Source organism: Enhydra lutris, unplaced genomic scaffold (assembly GCF_002288905.1).
Source record: "Enhydra lutris kenyoni isolate GAN:26980312 unplaced genomic scaffold, ASM228890v2 scaffoldscaffold149, whole genome shotgun sequence".
In the NCBI taxonomy this organism is placed as follows: Eukaryota; Metazoa; Chordata; class Mammalia; order Carnivora; family Mustelidae; genus Enhydra; species Enhydra lutris.
Genome location: NW_019154233.1, coordinates 198,429 through 219,578, shown reverse-complemented (window position 1 = coordinate 219,578; position 21,150 = coordinate 198,429). Strand labels below are relative to the sequence as shown.

At 40.4% G+C, this 21,150-nt stretch overlaps 1 protein-coding gene across 2 annotated transcripts in view; it reads right to left on the bottom strand.

The window, feature by feature from the left end:
• Window positions 1-11,877: 11,877 nt before the first annotated feature.
• The window catches only part of LOC111140070 (RNA-binding motif, single-stranded-interacting protein 3), a 60,838-nt gene continuing 51,565 nt past the window's right edge, over window positions 11,878-21,150 (bottom strand). For both annotated transcript variants that reach the window (XM_022492451.1, XM_022492452.1), the window contains one exon: window positions 11,878-15,475. In XM_022492451.1, the coding sequence (XP_022348159.1) occupies window positions 15,469-15,475 (7 nt within the window). In that variant the 3' untranslated portion in view covers window positions 11,878-15,468. The remainder of the gene's footprint in view (window positions 15,476-21,150) is intronic.

Below are 21,150 nucleotides of genomic sequence, written 5' to 3'. Positions count from 1 at the left end.
AATATTAGGCAGCTTGAGGATTCACGACTCCTATCGAACCCATCAGGCAAACTGAGGTTACAGGACAACACACTAAAGTAAAATCTGCAAGAACAGGTAACAACTGGGAAAACCAGGACCAGACCATCTGTTTGCTTGGAGCGGACTCTGAATGTTGCATTTTCTAGGGCTTCCATAACCAGTTACCACAAACTCAATGACTTAAAACAATAGAAATTTATTTTCTCATGGTTCTGGAGGCTGGAAGTCTGAAATAAAGGTGACTGCAAGGCCATGCTCCTCTAAGATTCTGCAGAAGAATCTGTTACATGACTCTCGCCAACTTCTGTTGGCTTCCGGCATCATCAGCATCCTTTGGCTTATAGCTTCGTCTTTTCAATTGCTGCTTCTGTCCTCACACGACTGTCTTCCCTCTATGTGTATCTCTGTGTCTAATTACCCTTCTTCTTATAAAGACACCAGTCATATTGGATTTAGAATGAACCTTAACCCAGTATGACATCATCTTAACTCAATTACATCAAAGATGCTGCTTCCCAATAAGGTCTCATTTACAAGTTCTGGGGGAAGAGGTCTTGACTGTATCTTTTTGGGCACGGACTGGGGCACTGTTCAACCCAGCATACCACAGAAACCCTCTAACAAGATTCAGTTAAACATTCAAAATGTGTTACTAAAGACTATGTGGGCTAGTGTGAGAGGATGTCACCCTGGAGATGCAGATATAATGGGATTTGCATCTTCTAAATGCTTTTCTTCCCGGAACCCCACCAGGGAAGATGGAGGAGAATCTCGATAAAGTGTCTTTTGTCCTTCATGGTGCTGGCTGGGGGGACAGAAACAAAAGCCTCTGCCAAAAATTCCACTAGATCCATTTCCCCATGGGAGAAAACAATAAAGAAGAAACAAACAAAAAGCCTTTTTTTTTTTTTTTTTTTTTAAATTCTAGTGGGTAAAGCAAGGGACCAGCTCTTGGAATGGGCTCCTCCATTTGAATGACCCCGGCCTCTGAACCCCAAACTGGTAGAGCAGGGGTAGCATGCTAGCCTTGTCTTGACTGCTGTTTGTGTTTGTTCTGATGCAAAGAGGCCAAATTAGGAGACTTCTTTTGGCCCAGAAGATCCTCCCAGAAGAAGGGACTTGAGGCCTGCTTGCTCACCTTTCTTCCTTCTTTGCCCTTTCCTTCGTGGTGGTGGAACCAGGATACAGTTACCTGTATGAAGGAAAGAGTCAGTGATATTCTCTGGGCTGGGGCTGGAGCATATGGCTGACCACCAAGCTCTTCAAGATGGTCCTCCTCAGCATCTTTAGACTCCTTCTTCTTTGAGGATTGGTGCTTTTTCTGGAACAGAGGGTCCAAATGGTATAGGTGAGGAAGCCCTCTATTGCCCTCCTGGCTGAAGCCCCTCCCTTGCCCTCGCTGGGCAAGCTATTAGAACAGGCCCCTGGCAAACAGCAGAGGAAGCCACGGGTCCTAGGATGTCCCCTGTGGTACATGCTGGCATTGTATCAGCATGAGGCTAACGTGCTGTGGGTACCCTGGAGAACTGTACAATGGGGCCATTGTAGGGATCCTGGGGAGGCCCTCCACCACACAGTAAGTTGTTTCAGAGATCTCTGGCATATACTAGCCTAAATTTTCCTGAGACTAAACCATACCAACTAGTCAGAGTCACCATGGCTTGCTACCATCAACCCCACTTAGCTTACTTTCACTTCTGTTCCCATGCAGGAACCCTGGCTCCAGGAAAGCCCAACCAAACACTTTCTTTCTTGACGAAGAGGTTCCTCAGAGCCTTCCCTGATCACCAAAACTGCACAGAGATGGATATCACACAACACATATGGCAAAGGGTGTGGAAACATAAGTAGTGCTGGGTTCTACGATTCTACCCTCCACTTCTTGTGTCAGCCAAAAGGTAGTGAGGTTGACTTGAGCTTCAATGGCATGGCCATTCATCCTTGGACTTGGCCTTCTTATTAGTCTATTTAAATGACACTCACAGAAGTATCTAGGAGGCCACACTTTCCCCAGATGCCGGGGGGAGTTCATGGAAAGGGACTTTCCTCTTTCAGAGGATCTGGCAAGCAGGTAGTGTCATGTTTCAGGTTTCCAGCCCTTTGCTGGAACATGAAGCATGTGACACTATTCCCTGTCCACCCACCCTTTCCACATCAGCTTCCACTGGCTGGACTACATTCACTTGATCATTGTGCCCCATCTCTATACCCCAAATTACTGTCAGGGAACCTACCCTCAGGTGCCACATTGTGCTTTCCGTGGTCCCAATTGTGCCATTGTCCAGAACTGTGTCAGTGAGCAGGTGGACAAGAGCATCCCTCAGCCTCCCCATGTCCCTTGTAAGTATATTCCCATCATTATCCTTCTGATCGAGGCAAGTGGGAGTATTTTGTAGCAGGAGTGTGAGGAAGTGATTGCTCAGTCCTGCACATGCAGCTGACAGCTTGGTATAACTAACTCAGGTTTCCTGAGAAACTGGAGAAGGGTTTTAGCAGAAACAAATATCAACGTTAGCACCGCAGGGATCCTTTACCCAATCTGTGGGTTCTATTCCTTTTCTTAAGTCTCCCCCCCCCATTTATGAGTTCCTCACTTTATTTTTATTTTTTAAAAAAATATTTTTTTTTAATTTTATTTTTTATCAACATATATAAAAAAATATTTTTTAAATTTATTTTGAGAGAGAGAAAGACAGTGCAAGTGGGGAGAAGGGTGGAAGCAGAGAGAGAGAGAGAATTTCAAGCAGATTTCACATCAAGCATGGAGCCTGATGTGGGGCTAGATGGGGGCCCAATGGGGAACTCAATGGGGGCTCGATCTTATGATCCTGAGATCAAGACCTGAGCTGAAACCAAGAGTCAGACACTCAGTCAACTGTGCCAGCCAGGAAACCCCCCCCCACCCCGCCTGCTGAGCTCTTCACTTTATAAAAACAGCTCTGATACCAAACATCAGTACCTTTGGACCCTACTCAGAGGCCCTGACGCTTGAGTGAGATGTTCCTTTAAAGCGGTACCAGGGTCCTGGTTGGTTAAGCATCCAATTCTTGGTTTCAGCTCAGGTTATGATCTCAGGGTCATGAGATCGAGCCCAGCATTAGGCTCTGTGCTCAGCATGGAGTCTGCTTAAGATCTTTCTCCTTCTCTGTCTGTCCCTTCTGCTTGTGCTCTCTCTCTCTCTGAAAATAAATAAATAAATCTTTTTAAAAAGTTTCCTTAAGAGATTCTCTTTCTATTTTCTTGTCTCTTTCACTGTGACTTTGTCAAAAGTGACCAATCCATGATAGCAGAAGTTTAGGAATTGTCCCACCAAGGCTTGGGGAAGGTGACATCCTCCTAATGTCCGTCTTCTGAGTCTTTCTAGAAGAGCTAATGAAGAAAGCAACTTGAGATTTTATACTCCTCTTCCTTGCATCTTGTGTCCTCAAACTTAGTGCTTAATTGGAAAGGCTGCCTGCCTTTGTGCTTGTTTGTCCTCTAAATCTAAAACTTTTTGGGAATGGACCAGAAAACTTTTTGGCAAAGATCTCCACAAAAACCTTTTGAGGGAAACAGAAGGAAGGAATTTTTTTTTTTTTTTCCTAAGCCAGCAGGGCCCTTCCTCTCAGCCTCTGAACCTGGGAAAGTACCTGGATTCCTTTCTCTCTTAGGTGAGGACAGGAGCCTTCAGTAAGGGCAACAGAGAAAGGGGTATGGAACTGAAGTGGTAATCACTTCGAACGGCAGCATCTTTGGTGAACAGAGGAATAGTGGCCACTGCTGATCAGGATTACATGTGTGAGTTGGGGGAGCCATTTTAAACCTTCTACAGAACAACAGAGTAATCTCTTGTTTTATGTGACACATAAAGCCATTTTAACTGCACCACAACGGAAAGCTCCCTGGTGGCCCAGAGCCTGGGAGATGGCCTTACTGAGGATACCCAGGGTAGAACACTGTAGATGGGAAGCTTGCAGCCTGTGGCTGGCCTGTTCGTGTGTTCAGCTTGGGTCTGCGCATGGGTCTCTGAGGGCAAGAGGTCTGCTGGCTTAGGAGGCATGGAGCTCCACGTTGGATGGACTGACACTTGTGGTGGGACTCTTTGCTCTTGTCCTATTGTGAAGTGACGATGGCTGGGCTGTGCTGCAGATAAATCATTTTGTTGTTGCTGTTAAAAAACAAACACACAGGGTCGCCTGGGTGGCTCAGTTGGTTAAGTATGATCCTGGAGTCACAGCATCGTGTCCCACATCGGGCTCCCTGCTTGGCGGGGTGGGGTCTGCTTCTCCCTCTGACCTCTCCTCTCTCATGCTCTCTCTCATATTCTCTCTCTCTCAAATAAATAAATAAAATATTTAACAAGTTAAATAAATAAAAAACAAACACATGAAAAACCCAGAGCAAAGGTATGCATTTTGATAGATAAAGATGTTGAATTTTAGAGAGAGGGGAAAACATGTTTCACAAAGTGTATGTCTTAAGTGAGGATCCAAGATCTTTTCACTGCTTGTCCAGCACTTTCTCCAATATTTTGTGACCTACCTATAAGAATAAAATTACATTGGTCAAAGGTCAGAGAGTAGAAAAATTATTTTGGATCCATAGTGTATCCTTTCAAGTCACATCAGTGGATCCAGGGCTACAGAAAAGGCAAATCTTTGGCTTCATATCTGGCAGATTCTGAGCTTGGATCCCATCTGCATCATGAAAACAAGGCCAAGTCTTGTAACTTCTCAAAGTCCAGATTCCCTCATGTTTAAAATGTGGTGGCACCTGCACATTCCTGCATGCTTGTGAGAAGATCAGTGGTAGTAAATAGATGCTCTGAAGGAAGGATAGTTGGAAGGAAGGCAGGCAGGGACCAGGGGCCCCCACCCTAATAGGAAACCACCCTTGAAAGGATTTTACACCACCCTGGAAGAAGCTCTCCATCCTTTCCCACGTGGTAGGTGGATGACAAAAAACCTGATTGGATGACAGGCTCAGGGAGGGTTAAATTGAAACAGCCATCAACACACCCATAAAAACCCCGAGACTTAGAAACTCCGGGGGCAACCCTCTTGGGTCCCCTCCCTGTTCCTTCGGGAGATGTGCCCTATTGCTCAAAAAACTTTGCTTTTGCTTTGCTGCCCATCACGCTTCCAATGGTCTACCCCTTCATTCTTCCAAGCAGCATGACCGAGAACCACGGGCACTAAAGGAAAAGAAATCTTTCAGCACGACTAGAGTTATGAACAGCTCAGGATGGCAGATTCCACTCTCCTTGATGTCAAAAGTGTTAAATGGCCCAGGTGATTTGGGGAAAGAGTAACAGTGAAATGTCCAGCTACGTTGCTGAGGGGCCAAATTAGGGGACAGGCAAGGGAGTTGGAAGACCCCACCACACAGTGTGGATAGGAGAAGACATGGCTACATTCAGATTAAGAAGTTTTCCACCTACTTTGCATCAAGCCACAGGAAGGTTAAACATATTGCTCACAAAATTCCCTGATCTAAAATATTGTCATAAACCAGAGCCTACTAGAATATGACATCCTCGTAGACAAGAACCATGTCTACTCTATTTGTCATTAAAATATTTATGGAATGTTCGTGTGCCAAGCACTATTAAATGAATGAGTCAATGAAAAGTTATGCCTATCTATTTGGCAGATACATGCTTTCTTTCCAGAACAAATCACAGAGATGATTGAAACAGCAAGTTATTTGTGGGATGGAAAATGTGAATTGTGTTGGGTTTCTGTGACCAGAGTGATTAGAATGAACATTGAATGCCCTCTACAGAACCAGCAAAAATCCCACGCCAAGTGAGAGAAACATTTGGAAAAAAAAAAAATAATAATAATAATAGCAAAATTATATCCCACATTGGCATTTCCCAAAGTCATTGCAGAGGAGGAAACCATAGAACTCAGGGGTTGAGATTTTGGATCTCTTTTTAAATTTATTATTTATTTATTTTTAGAGAGTGTGTGAGCAGTGGGGGAGGGGTGCAGAGGGAGAGGTAGAGAGATCTCATGCAGACTCAGGGCTGAGGGCAGAGCCCCATGCGGGGTTTATTCCCATGACTGTGAGATCATGACCTGAGCCGAAATCAAGAATCCCACGTTCAACTGACTGGGCCACCCAGGTGACCCCGGATCTGTTTTTAAAAAGACACTCTAGCCCTTCCTGGACATAGGTTCATGGTTAGGTCTCTAGCTTGCCAAGCCTCACCTGGAAAATGGAGGTGGTGGGACACCTTTCCAAACCTCATCTGGAAAATGGAGGCAGTAATAGCACCTACCTCAGAGCAGTCTTATGAGGGTTGTATGGCATCGAGTTTGTGGCGCGTCTGGCACATGGTGAAGGCTCAGTGGTGGCGACTCTTGCTCTTAGAGCCAAACTTTGTATCACGAGTTTTGTTGAGGAATGCAGAATCTGGGATGTGGGTTTGGATTTCTCTGCAGGCTGGATCCACAGCGCCACCTGCTGACCACTTTGTCAGGATAGTAACCTGCAACCTCCTAAGGGCAGGATGGTGAGGCTCCTGACGGTAGGCTACTCCCTCCATTGTTCAGTATTTATTTATTTATTTAGTTTTAATTTTTTATTTTTTATAAACATATATTTTTTATCCCCAGGGGTACAGGTCTGTGAATCGCCAGGTTTACACACTTCACAGCGCTCGCCATAGCACATACCCTCCCCAAGTATTTAAATGAAAAGACAGCCTTTGATACAAGGGAGACTTTTTCATCATTATTGTAAATGACACTCATTTACCAAAATTCGAAAGATAACCAAATCTTCTGAGATTATGTTTGAGCTGTATTACTTTTCACTTAACTAACTTCGGAAAGCAGAGAAGAGTTAACCTTTCTCAGTATCCCTTTAAAAATAAAAGTGTTACCCATTGTGAATTTTGCTGGGACTGTTAAGAGTTAGAGGAGCACTCATTTCTTCTCAGAGAGAATAAGTTACAAAGCAGTAAAAAAACAAAACAAAACAAAACAGATATGAGGGCAAGAAAACATCGTTATTTTATATACAAGGGACACCATTGTAAAGGTAGCTTGTTTCTTCCCTCTCGGGTCTTTTTCCTCTTATCTTTATACCTCGAAACCAGAGGCATAATTCTTCAGCAGAAGCCTATGAATTTGTTTCAGGCAGTTCCCAAGCATACTGTGATTTGAAGGGAAAATGTTGTACATACAAGTAGTGGTACTGGTATTACCTTCTTAAAAGTCTGTAATTCCTGAAAAACAAGCAAAGAACAAAAAAGAACCATTGCTCCAAAAAGAACTCTGATGGGATGTGAGTGAAATTCAAGGTCGTCATCCCATTCTTATTTTCTCACACTCTTCAGTAATTCATTTTTCTAGGTTTCTCTTCCTGCTTCTTATGCCAAGAAGTACAATGAGAACTGCTACTCATATGGGGGAAAGGGATGTATGCGATACATTCTCAGAGCCTGACACTGGTTGATAGTTTTTTCCATATCTTCTCTTGGGTGCTTATAGTATAAAGCAGGAAGATGGCATGTAGGAAATGACCTTGTTACAATAGTACCCTTCCTGTATGTTATCATGCATGTTATATTAGAGGTCATTAGAGGGGTTCACAGGTCAAATAAAGATGCTGAAAGCAAGGACTTAGTAATCTGTTAAAAACTCATGGCAGGAAGCGAGGTGAAAGCCATGGGGTAGGTCAACTCATTCAGGGTAGTGTTCAAGAGGAATAGAAGGACCGCACAGCTGAAAGTTCTGCAGTGTTCATCTATCCCGCCTCTCCTTCTGCCACATCATCCTTCTCCCACCGACTGTGTTACTGAGATCAGAGCTAAAATGTGAGCAAGACAAGCCACAGAAGGAAGGAGTGGAACATGCTCCTTCTGAGAGAGGCAAGGGCAGGTAATGGAAATTCACTGACCAGCCCGATAAGTTGCTATGGGTGCCAAAGGGTGACCAAATTGAGACCTCAAAAATACTGACTGCCTCATGTTTCTTATGTATATTTTGCATATCATGAATACATGGTGTCTCGGGCATATTTAGTGCATCGTAAATATGTAGTGTTTTCTTCATCTTTCCATTTCTATTTTTGTTCAGACTCACATGCTCTACTTATTTTGTCTTAGAGTTTACTTTCTTTGCTGTGTTTAACACGTTGTATGAATTTCATTTATCTCCTTCGCTTTCTTGTCTCCTATAGTAGAATTAAATATTGACAAAAAACAGCAAATATGTTTTATTTGTGTACAGAGTATTTGTGGCCATGGAACAGGAGCTCCCAGTGGGCTTAGATGATCCTGTACCAGAGAAATAGAGTTTCTGCTGTTTGCTTACCACAGTCCTCCATAGCTTGAAGAAGGGACATTTCTGATTTTGGTTGACCTGGACTTTAATCCTTGCAGGGTTAAAATGTCAAAGAATTTTTTTGTGTATAACTCTCTATCTCCTGGTCTTTATAAAAGATGTACTCAGTATTGGTAGAGGTTAAGTATGTTTGGAATAGGAACTGGACTATCCCTGAAGCATAAAGAGTAGGAAGCATGTGTGACATTAGGAAGACTTAAAAAGTCCCCCTCCCCCCCCCGCCCTTGTATGAATAGAATGTACCCTCCTCTCCTAGTTTTTGTTACCATGGATGGTAACATGGATGATTTCTTCTTCTTTTTTTTCTTTTTTCCTTTCTTTTTTTTTTTTTTTTTTTTTTTGAAGCAATCTGCAGCAAGCCAGCAGCATGCCTGATTAAATAGAGACACTGCTCCCTCCCACCAGTCCCTCCCCTCAACCCATCTCTGGAGCAGTGAAGGAAAACACAAGGGCCTACTTGATTGATTTTATTTTCATTTTTTATTGAAAGCTTCATCAAAGAAAACAGAAGTTTAAACCTAACATCCACTGATCTACAGAAAGCCCAAGGAATGGGGGAAATGGTAGCTAACTTGACTGTGGTACAGATGAAAAAATTAAAAATAAAACCAGAAACACCATAGAGTTACAGAACTTTCCATGACAGAGACAGCAGTACAAAATGCTCGTAAATAAAGTTCGAATTTGAATAATGTTTCAGAAGTTTCATGAAGTCAAATATGGCCCAAAACAAGGGTTTTAAAAGAAGCTGTGTCCCTTTTTTTTTTTTTTTTTAAGAAACTGGGTATTTCATAGCAAGTACACTTTTACATTTATTTTTTGAAATTTAAGATTCCAATTATAAGCCTCTTCTTTTTAAATAAATGGAAACATTTATTTCCAGAATGGAGAAAACTTTTTCAAGTGTCTCTTTGAAATAGTTTTTATAGTTCCTGAAAAGTATGACATAACTCATTTTTTTCATATATGAGGAAATGACATATTTTGGGGAGGAGGACAGAGCATCTTTCTTAAGAATCTAAGACCAGAGGGTTTAAAATACAAAGCATAACACTAAAGTTACACTTTAGACAATACTTAAATTTGAAATGATCAGAAAAAATCCACTGGAGTGTCAAGGTCATTCACCCTTATTACTGTGATGCAAAATAAAATAATAATAATAATAATAATAATAATAATAATAAAACGATGCTTTTTTTTTTTTTTTTTCCAAAGATTTAAGATAGGGATAAGAGTGTATATTTAACCACAAGATGTTATTATATTCTCATAACTCAATTTTGAGTTGACCTTTTCTTCTGGTTAAAATTTCAATAGTGAACGAAACCAAAACAGCTTTCTTTTGAGGGAAGCCAAATACTTCGTTACACTTTTTTGTTTTTTGTTTTTTTTCCCTTTGTATTTGCAAGAATACAGCCAACTCTCAATTATTTGCAGTGGATGGGAAAGGAATATTATGGATAATAAAAATCCGTGGTATAAAATGCACTGACTGTTTTAACAATGAATTTAAACTCCTTCGCTAAATTAAGACTTAACAAAGAAAAAGACTGATTTGAATTTGATTTCCAAATGTTTCTTTTCCACCCCCAGGGTGAAATGCTAATAAAAGGAAATAGAGCCCAAGACTATTAAGTTGAAAAAAGAAAACAAAACAAATCTACCAAGTAGATAGTTAGCCCTTCAAAAATTGAGAGTGATTGTATTTCTGCAAGACTCCGTCACTGGGGAAGTTACGAACTTAGAGTGAATAAAATGGAAGATAAGTGTGATTCCGTGGCTTAGAGGTTATTCCTGCAGACTCCAAGCTTGACCTCACCTCTGCTCCAGCTTTAAAGCTTCCTGAACAGAAGAAGCATTTCTTAAAATATTATTTTCCTTTCCAGGGGAGCAGAAGTTATCCAACATTTTTTTGTGTCACAAGGAGCATATGTATTGGGGTATAAAACGAAAGAGAAGAGAAACCACCAATCTGGGGTGAGCTCACCTGTCCCACACGGGAAAAGATCTTTGGGGCCACTCAGAGATCTTGTATTTAGCTTTGTACCTTCCTGAACTCAGTCCAGTCCACAAAGGACAGCCAAGACCGAGAGCACTTAGATGAAGGAACCGATTTCATATTTAAGAATATTGGGTAAGAAGTGTTGAATTTGAGTTAGACTCAACTGTCTCCCAGTGCCACGGTGGATGTCATTTGTAACAAATTGATTCATTAATGAAATCCCATTATCACTCTGTCACAGGAAAGGGATAGTGTACAGAATCAATGAGCCTGTTTAAATTCCGTCAGTCCCTCAGATTGGAGGGAGATGCTGTCAGTCTCGGTGAGCTCAAAAATTTGAAGGATGCCAGGCACAGTAACACAAAAAAGCAAAATCTCATCCTTCACTTCCTACTGTGGACAAGATAATGTAGCTCTATGACATGTTTAAACTTTGTTAGGAGGTGTGATTCCTCAAATGTTCTGAATGTTGTTTATACACATACATAAATATTCCCCTTCGTTTGATTTTATATCATCTAAAAGCATTTATCACTGAAACCCACTTAAGAATTTCTCTCTGCTTATCAGTTCATCTGCAGTGGCTCGCGCACGCAAATTAAGAATGAGACTGAATTATCAAATGTAGTTTTAGTTTCCTACTAACATTATAGTCTGTCTAGACAGTCCATTGAAACTTCGGAATCATGAAGAAGACCACAAAAGTGCTATTCAAATCAAATCTCACTCTTCATTAATGGAGACTTTAGGCCCCCGTAAAAGATACGTAGAATTCCCAAATATTCAAATAAATTTTTTTTAGGAAAAAAAAAAGCTACTCTTTTTTGTCGTACATGAATTGAAATGATTTTTGCACAGTTTTGCAAGGGGTTGATGTATTCTGCAGGGACAGTGACCTTGCTGCTCCATCCAGCCTTTTTCTGCTCTCAGCCTTCCATCTCTAATATGCGCGCTTTTAATACCATGTAGTTTTTCACTAGAATGGGTGGAAGTGAGTCTTACATGCTGTCAAACGTGGCAGGTCTGTTAAAGTCACAGGAAGAAATGATTCAAGTGAAGCATGGAGACAACATCTGAATGATTGAAATTTACCAAGGAAACAGCCAAACTGAAGTCAGGTACAGGATTTTTTGTTTTTGTTATTTTTAAGAATATTATGTCACCTGCAACTATCAGGGCGTGCCCGTCTTCAAGGACAAACAGTCACCAGCACCTGCTAGCATGGCCTTTAGTTTACCTAGGGTCCAAGATAACTTCAGAACACATGGCCAAGCATTGAGTCACCATGCATGACTTGTCTCCCTGACAAAACCTTATCGTTGTTACAAGAAAACCCACTCCTCCACTGACCATGTAACTAGAGTTTGAACAAGGTAACATTTATCCCATTTGGATTGTGGCTTTGGTTTGTTTCCTGACGTTTAGAAGCCTTGGCAATTAAAGTCAAAAGGAAAAAATGGAAATACCTGAACAAATGTCTGGAAATCTGATGAACCAGAATACTTACATTAAAAGAAAAAAAAAAGTGTCCTAAATAGGATTAGAATCACCATATATATCAGTTGCCGATTAAATCAAGATTCTGATGTCTGTATATATTGAACACATTATTTTGGTTTGTTTTAGTCTTCATACAATGTGATGCTGCTTACCTGTTCATGCTTTTTTTTATTCCCCCAGACTTGACTCTTAAAAACAGTCATTAGGTAAGATGACAGATGCAAATTTGAACATGTGTCATTTTTCCTTTTTTTTCCTTTTCTTTTTGGTTTGAAATAAGATATTTTCTAGAATGGCATGATATTAAAAATCCAAACACAAAACACACATGGACACATAAAATGACAGGTAATTTCCTTGTGCCTAAAGTGGCTTAAAAAAATTGAGATCATTGAAATTTCATAGTTGAAAAAAATGTTTCTGAATGTATAAATAAAGCAGTAGTTTTGAATAGAAACAGGAAGTTACCTAGGCACATTCATCAGCCACATGGTAGCTACCTCTTAGCCTCATTGTTGATTGCGTAAATGAGACTTTCTTTGTATCACATTAAGATTTGTGTGTGTGTGTGTGTGTGTGTGTGTGTGTGTATGTGTGTGTGTGTGTGTGTTTTACAGAAACAAAAGAAAGCATGTTGGTTTCATAGTCAAATGAATTATGCCCAGGATAATCCTTATTTATACAAAGAGTTCAGAGACTGAAAAAGAGAAACAAAAAGCACAGTTCCTATACATATTCCTTATACCCCCTGTAACTCAGGGGCCTGCTTCGCAAAGATAAAACTTAAGTGCCACCCTTGAAATACATGAGATGCTTGAAGGACAGAACAGAAGAAAGCACACATCTAGGATTCTCTTGAGAGCATGGAAAACCATTAAGGATGGGTGTCACCAGATGGAATTTCTCTGTAGCAGCACATGCTACATTTTCTTGGATCCATTCATGCCTCTGATTTGACCGCAAAGATAGGGAGCCACTTTCTAAACTTGAGTTTCCAATTCATGGGGTTTCAAATAAAAGAACTGGGCCCGTTTCTGTTAACAGGTCACAAATAGCTGAATACTGACAATTTCAGAACAGCCAGACTCATTACTGATATTGACCTAATGGGAATGTGATTTGCCTTTTAAGGGTTTTTGTTTGTTTGTTTGTTTGTTTGGTTTTTTTTGGTAGTTTTTAAAAGCCTACCCTGTTTTCTTTAACAGTGCACTTCACGCATTTCCCTCTTCCCTCTGGACTAAGACAATTTCCCCGGACTTCGTTTGTGCAAAGACTTTCCCCTCTTTGCTTCTAATGATCCCTTCAGAAAGCAACTGTGGTGCATGGTTCAACTAACAAACTTCCATCAGTCTTAATTTCAGGTAAAACTATACAGGTTGAACATGGATTCCATGAGTCAAATATGCAGAGATGTTTGTTAAGTCAATCTAATTCACTTTAGACAAAGTTTTGCATCATTCTCAAAGCAAATATATCTCCTTTGGCTTTAAAGATTGAGCAAACCTAATACTTTTGGTTCTTATCAATATAAATCATACAATTTCTTGATTGTCAACTAGCATTTTAAAAGCTTACCTAAACTCCACTAACAGAATCCTCAATCTGATTGGTCCTACTTGTCTCAGAGAGTTAAACAGAAACAAAAGGTCTATTTTTGTCCTTCTTCTGACAACACCAGGGTATGAAAATGCAATGACAGGAGGCAAGAAGAAGATAGCCCCTCCCCACTCGCAGAATCAAGGTGACTATTCATGGTAGATGAACAAAGACTGAGGTGAGAAGACAAAACCTAGAGGTGTTGGATTGAAAAGGAAGACTATTGTTACAAATACAATGAGACCTTTTCAGGAGACCACTCATCACTTAACAGAATATCACTAAGCTGTTTTGTTTTGTTTTGTTTTGTTTTGTTTTTTGACAAGTGACCTTTCAGACCAGTTCCGGGAAGGACCTTTAGTTCAAAGTTCACAGAAAGGAATTTCAACCTGTTAAACAAGGGTCTCCACATATCAGTGGCCATCCACACAGGTGTCACCATTCAAGAGAGCTAGTAAGGAACTAGAAAAGCTCACAGATTGAATATAAAGCCATTTGGCTCTGTCAGTTGGTATCCAGAACTCTTCCTGCGGAAACTGCTGAACACAGCAGGTGCAAGCTTTTCTACTAGAATCAACAAATGCATGTTAACAAAAAAACAAAAACAGAAACAGGAACAAAAACAAAAACAAAACACCTTTTGTTGTGTTTTGTTTTGCAGTATATAAAACACCAGTGGAAGGTAGTTTAAACAAACAACAAAGTAAGAACTGGTCCGGCCATGTAGGTCAAATAAAATTCTTAAAAAGAAAAGAGAAGAAATGGAAAACAACCTCTATCTTCTGGACTGCAATAGGGTGCCACTTCATCTTTGGTATAAAATAGGCCATCCATAGGCTGAATTTGATCACAACTAGGAAAGACTACAGAAATTGTCAACAATTTCTCTATCTATTGCTTTTTTTGTTTTTTTTTTTTTGCACTTTTTGACCATAAGCTCCTATCTACTTAAGTTTTTTTTTTTTTTAATGCTCTTAAGCTAGGTTTTGCAATGTGACAAGCAAAGCTGACTAAAAACTTTGTAAAGCTCATAAAAAAGACTGCAGATAAAAAGCACTAATGCTTTTGCTAGCGATCACGCTTCGTAAATAAAAAAAATCTGCATTCTGCCCCCCAAACACGCATTATTTCTAATGCAGTTGTTTTTAAACCAACATTAATAACTTTACCGTAAAATGTTTTAGCCTTCTAGAATGATTCAACACTTAAGACAAAGTTCATGAAAAGTCCCAGCATTTTCCCAATTCTTGCAGTTGCCATGGTTTCTTTTATCAACAAATTTTCTTCAAATGAAGAAAAACATTTTCTTTTAAACTGTACAGTTTTTTTTTTCACCCTAAAAACTCATAGTCTTAAACTTCTGTACCAGTTAAAGCCGGCACAATATTTCAATTCTTTCTTGAATTTTTTTTTTTAACAAGACGTTGACAGCTTGCCTTGAGAGCCTTTGACGTCCTTAAAATTAAGGCAATTAAGATTCAAGATAAACCTTACCTAAATATTTCTAAGAAAAAAATAAAATAAAAAACCAACCCACTAGATTTAAACAAAAAGGGGAAAAGAAAGGGTAGCTTAATTACCAAGGAAGACAATTTGTTTCCATTTCTGCTTTGCCCACCTCTTGATATCTGATTTTCTGTTTTAAAAAAACAAAAATCTGTCTACATCTTCTGGTAAATTCTGAATTCAAATGGTCTTCCAGATAAAATGTCAACCTTCTGTGTTTTGTTTTGTTGTTGGTTTTGTTTGTTTCCTCTTCTGGGATTTTTTTCTTTAAAAAAAAAAAAGATGGCAAAAATAAACTGTCAGACCACATGAAGGAACCATTTGCACGGCACATAAAAACACTTTGTTTTCACTGGGTAAAGTAGAAAATTAAAAAAAAAAAAAAGAAAGAAAGAAAGAAAGAAAGCATTCCATCGACGCCTGTGCAAACTGGAAGCCAACTTCCTGTTCAATGAAGTTTCTTCGTTCAAGGCAATGTTTCCGACGAACATTCTTCAGTCTTGTTCATGGTCTGTGGAAACAATTGAGTTGAGTGTTCATTACATCAAAGCAACTGTGAAATCACTTCATGTGCTCTTTTCCAGTGAGGTCTCTTTAAAAGATACCAAGCCCTTTCAATATCTAGAAAATTGTACTAGTTTTAAGTTCTGTCACTTTCAGACAAATATATATTTAAGCCAGAGAGTTTGCTCACATTAAATATCAAGGCTAACAGATTAAGAATATCTTTCAAAATAAAGCAGCAAATTTGACAAATACAGGCAGACAAGCAATACTCCCTTTGTGCGCAGAACCCATTTTTTAACGTCTGGCTTATGTTGTAGGTACCCCAGAAATTCTTTGAGTAATGTAGTCCCCTCAAAACTCCTGTGGGATACATCACGAACTCACTCAGCAAATGTGCCCGTCCCTGTGTTACCCAAGATACAGCAATGGTTGTGTGTCTTCCCGTGTTATTCACCAAGTATATTCACAGAAGCCTTATCTGGGCCATTAAAATAGTAAGACAGTTAAGAGGCAGTGGGTTTTGTTCACTTTCTCTCATTCCCCCTTCTTCCTTATTCACCCATCTCATCAAGATTTTTAATTCTTGAGAACAGGCCCTATATTCTACGACTTTTTACTCTCCAGAAATCTGGCAGACAGTATATACATAATAAGTGTTTAACTAGACAAAGGCCACTTATACTTATGCCACCACAGACTAGAATTTTGTTAAATAACTTCAGGGATGTGCTATAAAAATGATTTTTGAAACTATCTATGGGTCAACTTTTTAATTTTTAAAGATTTTATTTATTTGTCAGAGAATGAGAGAAAACACACATAAGCAGGGGGAGCTGTAGGCAGAGGGAGAAGCAGGCTCCCCACTGAGCAAGGAGCCTGACCTGGGACTGGATCCCAGTACCCTGGAATCATGACCTGATCTAAGGGCAGACGCTTAACCAGCTGAGCTACCCAGGCACACTATAGGTCAATTTCAGTGAAGCCCACTTGTGTCAGTGCTCTGCAGGTTCTTCTGATGCCCCATCACTTAATTAAGTGAAGAAGCCTCAGCGTTGCTGAGGTTGTACAGGGTCGATCACTGCACAAGATGCATGGCTGAGAGAGTTTGTGAAGGCTAAATTGCCACCCAAAGTCTGATCCCCAAACTGTGTCCTCTGGGTAGGGCTGCATTTGCTCTGAGCAAGTAGCTTTTATTCAAATTCACAAAATGCCCTCGAGGATGCTCTAAGGTGCACAGCAGGTAGTCTGGGATGATCCAGAGAGGTTCTTTTTCCTAATTTGCAAAAAGCACTCATGGGAAGCAGCTAGGTATCTCAGAAGTCTGATAAACTTGTTCTTATAATCACGTAAGAAAAGCACCTAGCTGATAGTTGTTATTTCCATTTTTTTTTTAAGATTTTATTTATTTGACAGAGAGAGAGAGATCACAAGTAGGCAGAGAGGCAGGCAGAGAGAGAGAGGGGAGGAAGCAGGCTCCCTGCGGAGCAGAGAGCCCAACGCAGGGCTCGATCCCAGGACCCTGGGATCATGACCTGAGCCGAAGGCAGAGGCTTTAACCCACTGAGCCACCCACGTGCCCCCGTTATTTCCATTTTTAACCAAAAGTTTAAGTTTCTAAGAATACATATTTTGTGAGTTTTATGTGAAAAAGTGGGGCTTCTTTTAAGAAGAAATGCAATTAAAAATTCCGTACGATCAGCAACAATTAGGGAAACTTTATTAGCAGCAGTCATGGGAGCCAGGGTATATATTTGATCTCTATTCCTTTGCAAAGTGCAGACTTAACTCCATTTATTTCTAAACAAATCTACCTTGTCGTGGTAACAAAACCTCCCTTTGTTGGGTTTTGTGTTTTTTGTTTTCTGGTCCGTTCTTTCCTCACACTCCCATCTTCCACCTGACTGCTATTCATTTAGCAGGAAATGCCTATTACAAAGTGACTCTCTGGAACAGCTACTCCATGAATGGCGTCTTAGTCAATGGGCTACCCTAACACTGAACACCCACCCTGCTCAGGTATGTCACGTGCACTGGTCTTGAAGCATCCATATTTATGAGCTCAGTTACAGCTACTTTCAGCTGTAACCTTACCAAATGTTCCCAATGGCCCTCTCCCACCAAGTGGTCTCTTGCTACAGGCCAGCAGATGGGGAGCAATGAATGGTTGTCCACGCTTAGTAGAACTGAATTCACTCCTATCCACCTTCTCAGTCCTAGATGAGGTGTGAAAGCACGTTTACGTAAGGCTTATGTATTGTGCTGAATCTTCTCATCCTCCCCTCCAGCCCCCGAAGAAAGCAGAGTGAATAGATTAGGGAGTAGCAAACCACAGGCTTAGAATTCTAGACTTTTAGAGATGGAACGACGTCTTTGGGATCATCTAAGGATGCAGCGTCCCCCAGTTTGGGGGAAACCGCACATTACGCTCCCAATCCTGCACTACCCACAGGTAAACTAAACATATAGTTAGGGCACCAACCAAGAATGGTATCAGTACAAAATCAAACGTGTTTAAAGAATGAATCTTTTCAATTAGCATCAAAATAATCATCCTGTTGACAGTGAACGTTTTTTTACGTTCTTTAGTAACTTAATATGTATGAAAAAACTCTCAGAATTCCCAAGTAGGAAGTCCAGTCTACAGGCTAATCTTTCAGGAAGTGAAATGTTTGATTTATCTGGCCCTCTCGGCGGTCCGGCCATTAGCATTTTAATAGCTTTGAAGAGAACTGCAATTAAGAAAGCATTTCACTTAGGTTAGAGGGTGTTTGCTCACAGTCCCTGGGATTCCCCCCCCCCCCATCCCCACCCCCAACTCCGGGGAATGGTGGAAATCCCCTCTCAGCACTAAACCCTAATTTACACTCTTGGGAGAACACTGATCTAATCTCTTGCTCTAAAGAAGAGGAAAAGGAGGCTCCAGAGGGGTTAGCGACAACTAGTAGGTGGCAATTAGAATTTAACTGTGCTTGAAGACTCATATTTTTCAAACCCTGGTCATTTTTAAGATTTTTAAGATTTCTTAAATAGCACACACAAAAAACCCCCTGCTAACTGGGACAGGAACTGGAATTTCCACAGAACTTCCAAAACAAACCACAGGTATCACATCTGCCTTTGCAGATAAGAGCACCTAAAGTCCCTTTTGCGTGAGTAGCCTCTTTTAACAAGAAAGAAGAAGAAGAAAAAAAAGCATGAATACAAAATGTGAAGAACTGTTTTTTAGTTTGGAAAATGGAATTTGGAATAGTAAAATATCTGCTGCAAGAGATCCCAAATATAACCTTTCTATTCATATATGCACATCATTTCTACTTCTCAAACTTTGATCCCGCAACCTTCTGTCGGGATGTCTGTAATTTTCTTCAAAATATCTTTAGTATAGACATTATAGTACTAAATCTATGTGTGATGGGTTAAGCTACTTTTCCCAGGCACTCAGCTACCCTCATCCAAATTTCACACCCCACAGGAGGTCAGTTACCATTTAATGAGAAAGGCCAGAGGTTTGCACAAGTACTTTAAACTGTTCGTATCTCAATTAGCATAATGAGTGTCAGAAATGGGTGGCCTAAAGAAAGTAGCGGCATGTTAATTAGCACAATGATGCTGGAAATTAGCTGCCATTTGTGAAATTTGGAGTATTCAAGATCACTTGGATAGGCTAAAATATTTTAGAGATCCTCTCCAATGTAGGTGAAAGCTACAGATAGAATGTACGGACATTCGTAGCCTTTAACTTTAGGGATACTGCTTGTAGCTTGATCTCAAAACAGTTTATTAATTTATTTGTGCCCATTTGGTCTCAAATTATTAATTTATTTGTGCCTGCTTTCTTATGAATGCTTCCCTGAAAATGTCTCTGTGGCGACTCTTGCATTCCCACAAACTTTTTCCACACGCGGTTATATAAGAAAAAAAGAGCCCAGGTGTCTACATAACCCACAGGCTTAGCTCAATTCCCAGTGTCTTCTTAAATGGTTCCATGGAATTTCATGCTTTACCATGATACAGGTCAGCTTCTCCTGGCTGAGACAGATAAAACCTTCGATAGACACACATTCATTTCTTCTTTTTAGAAAATTCCAGAATAGGTTGTTACCTATCCATTTATTTGACCTAGAATATTATTTTTGTTTTCATTCACTATGTTATTGTTGTCGTTTCAAATCAAAAAAGCTCCCGGCACTTAGGTAGCATGTCAGAGAGGGGAAGTTGGAGAACATAAATAGGACCTGTTAACAATTTTCTCCAGGTTTGAAGATACGCACACGAGGCCATGCAAGGGGCAGTCACAGAGCACAGGTTTGAAATGCCCCATGGTCCTGTACGCTTTCATCTCTGGCGTGTCGCCACAAACTCGCCCTGTCGAACATCCTGTAACATACATTCCTGCATAAGTAAGTCCAAAGGAAAATTCCTCCAAATGAGGAAACCCTTCACCACAATGCTTACTGCTGTGAAGATATGTGTGGAGGGTTTCTTTCTCTGATATCTATCCTCTGTGGAAAGGCCCACATTATCAGCCATAGGAATCTGTAGTTCAAGGCACGTTAACCATGTGACCATGGTGGGGAGTTAGTTTTAAAATGTTTAAGCACTTAAAGCTTTCTGTGGTCAGACTCAGACTCCTTGGATAGTTCAAGGAAAAAAGCTTATTAGAATTGACTTATTATAAGGATAATTAAATCCCTTATCTTTCTCTACAGATCAGGGCCTCCTTGGTTTTCATCTTATCTGCCCCCGGTTAGTAGCATCAGTAACTCCAGGATTTTGTTCAGAATTGTAATGCCCAGTTTCCACTTTCCTCCTCCTTCAGTCTATCCCTCCCACCGGTACCCTCATCCTCCACACCCTATCACACTTGCCACCATCTTACTTCAGACCTTTGTTCCCTCTTGTCTGAATCCTTGGGATGCTGGACTGTTTCCTTGCTTCCAAATCCATTGTTTACCTCAGCTGGAGGATCATTTGTAGAACAAAGGAAATGCTGTCCAAACACCTCGGTATGACATCTGATATTAGAATCTGGCTCCAATCTATTTTTTTACACTGTTGTACTATTCTGAATCCCCTTCTCTGAAAATCAAACTGAGCTTTCTCTGACTTTGGCCAACCTGTTACTCCCCCTAGAACGCTCCTTGACTATATGTAAGACCCAGTTCCAGTTTCCACAACTTCCACCAAAACTGACCCAGTTGAGAAAAATAAAATGCATTCTCCTATTACAACAGTATTTTTTAAAAGAGCCCTGTTCATTTTCTTCCTTGCAGTAGACACATCATGTCTATGTGTATGTCTAAATCCCATACTAGATTATAAACTCTGGAGGGCAGGGATCCTGTCTCCCAGTATAGAAACTGGCCTGATGCTGGAAACTCCAAGTGCGGAATGTTGGCATTCCTTCCCTTAAAGCCTTCCAGAGCTTTTGTGACTCTTTTCAAGTAAAACTGAGAATGATTCCTGTAGACAAAGCCAAGTATCCAAGGACCAAAAGCTTTATAAAAACTGCCTGTTTGACTCTGTCTCCTACACCCCTTCCCACCTCCTCCCCCTTCACCACACTCTAGCCGCAGGTCCCTATTCTAGACCTTTGGACTTCCTGTTTTTTTCTGCCTAGAATGTTTTTTCCTCCAAATCTCTCCAAGATTAGCTTGTAATTATCTTTCAGATCCAGAC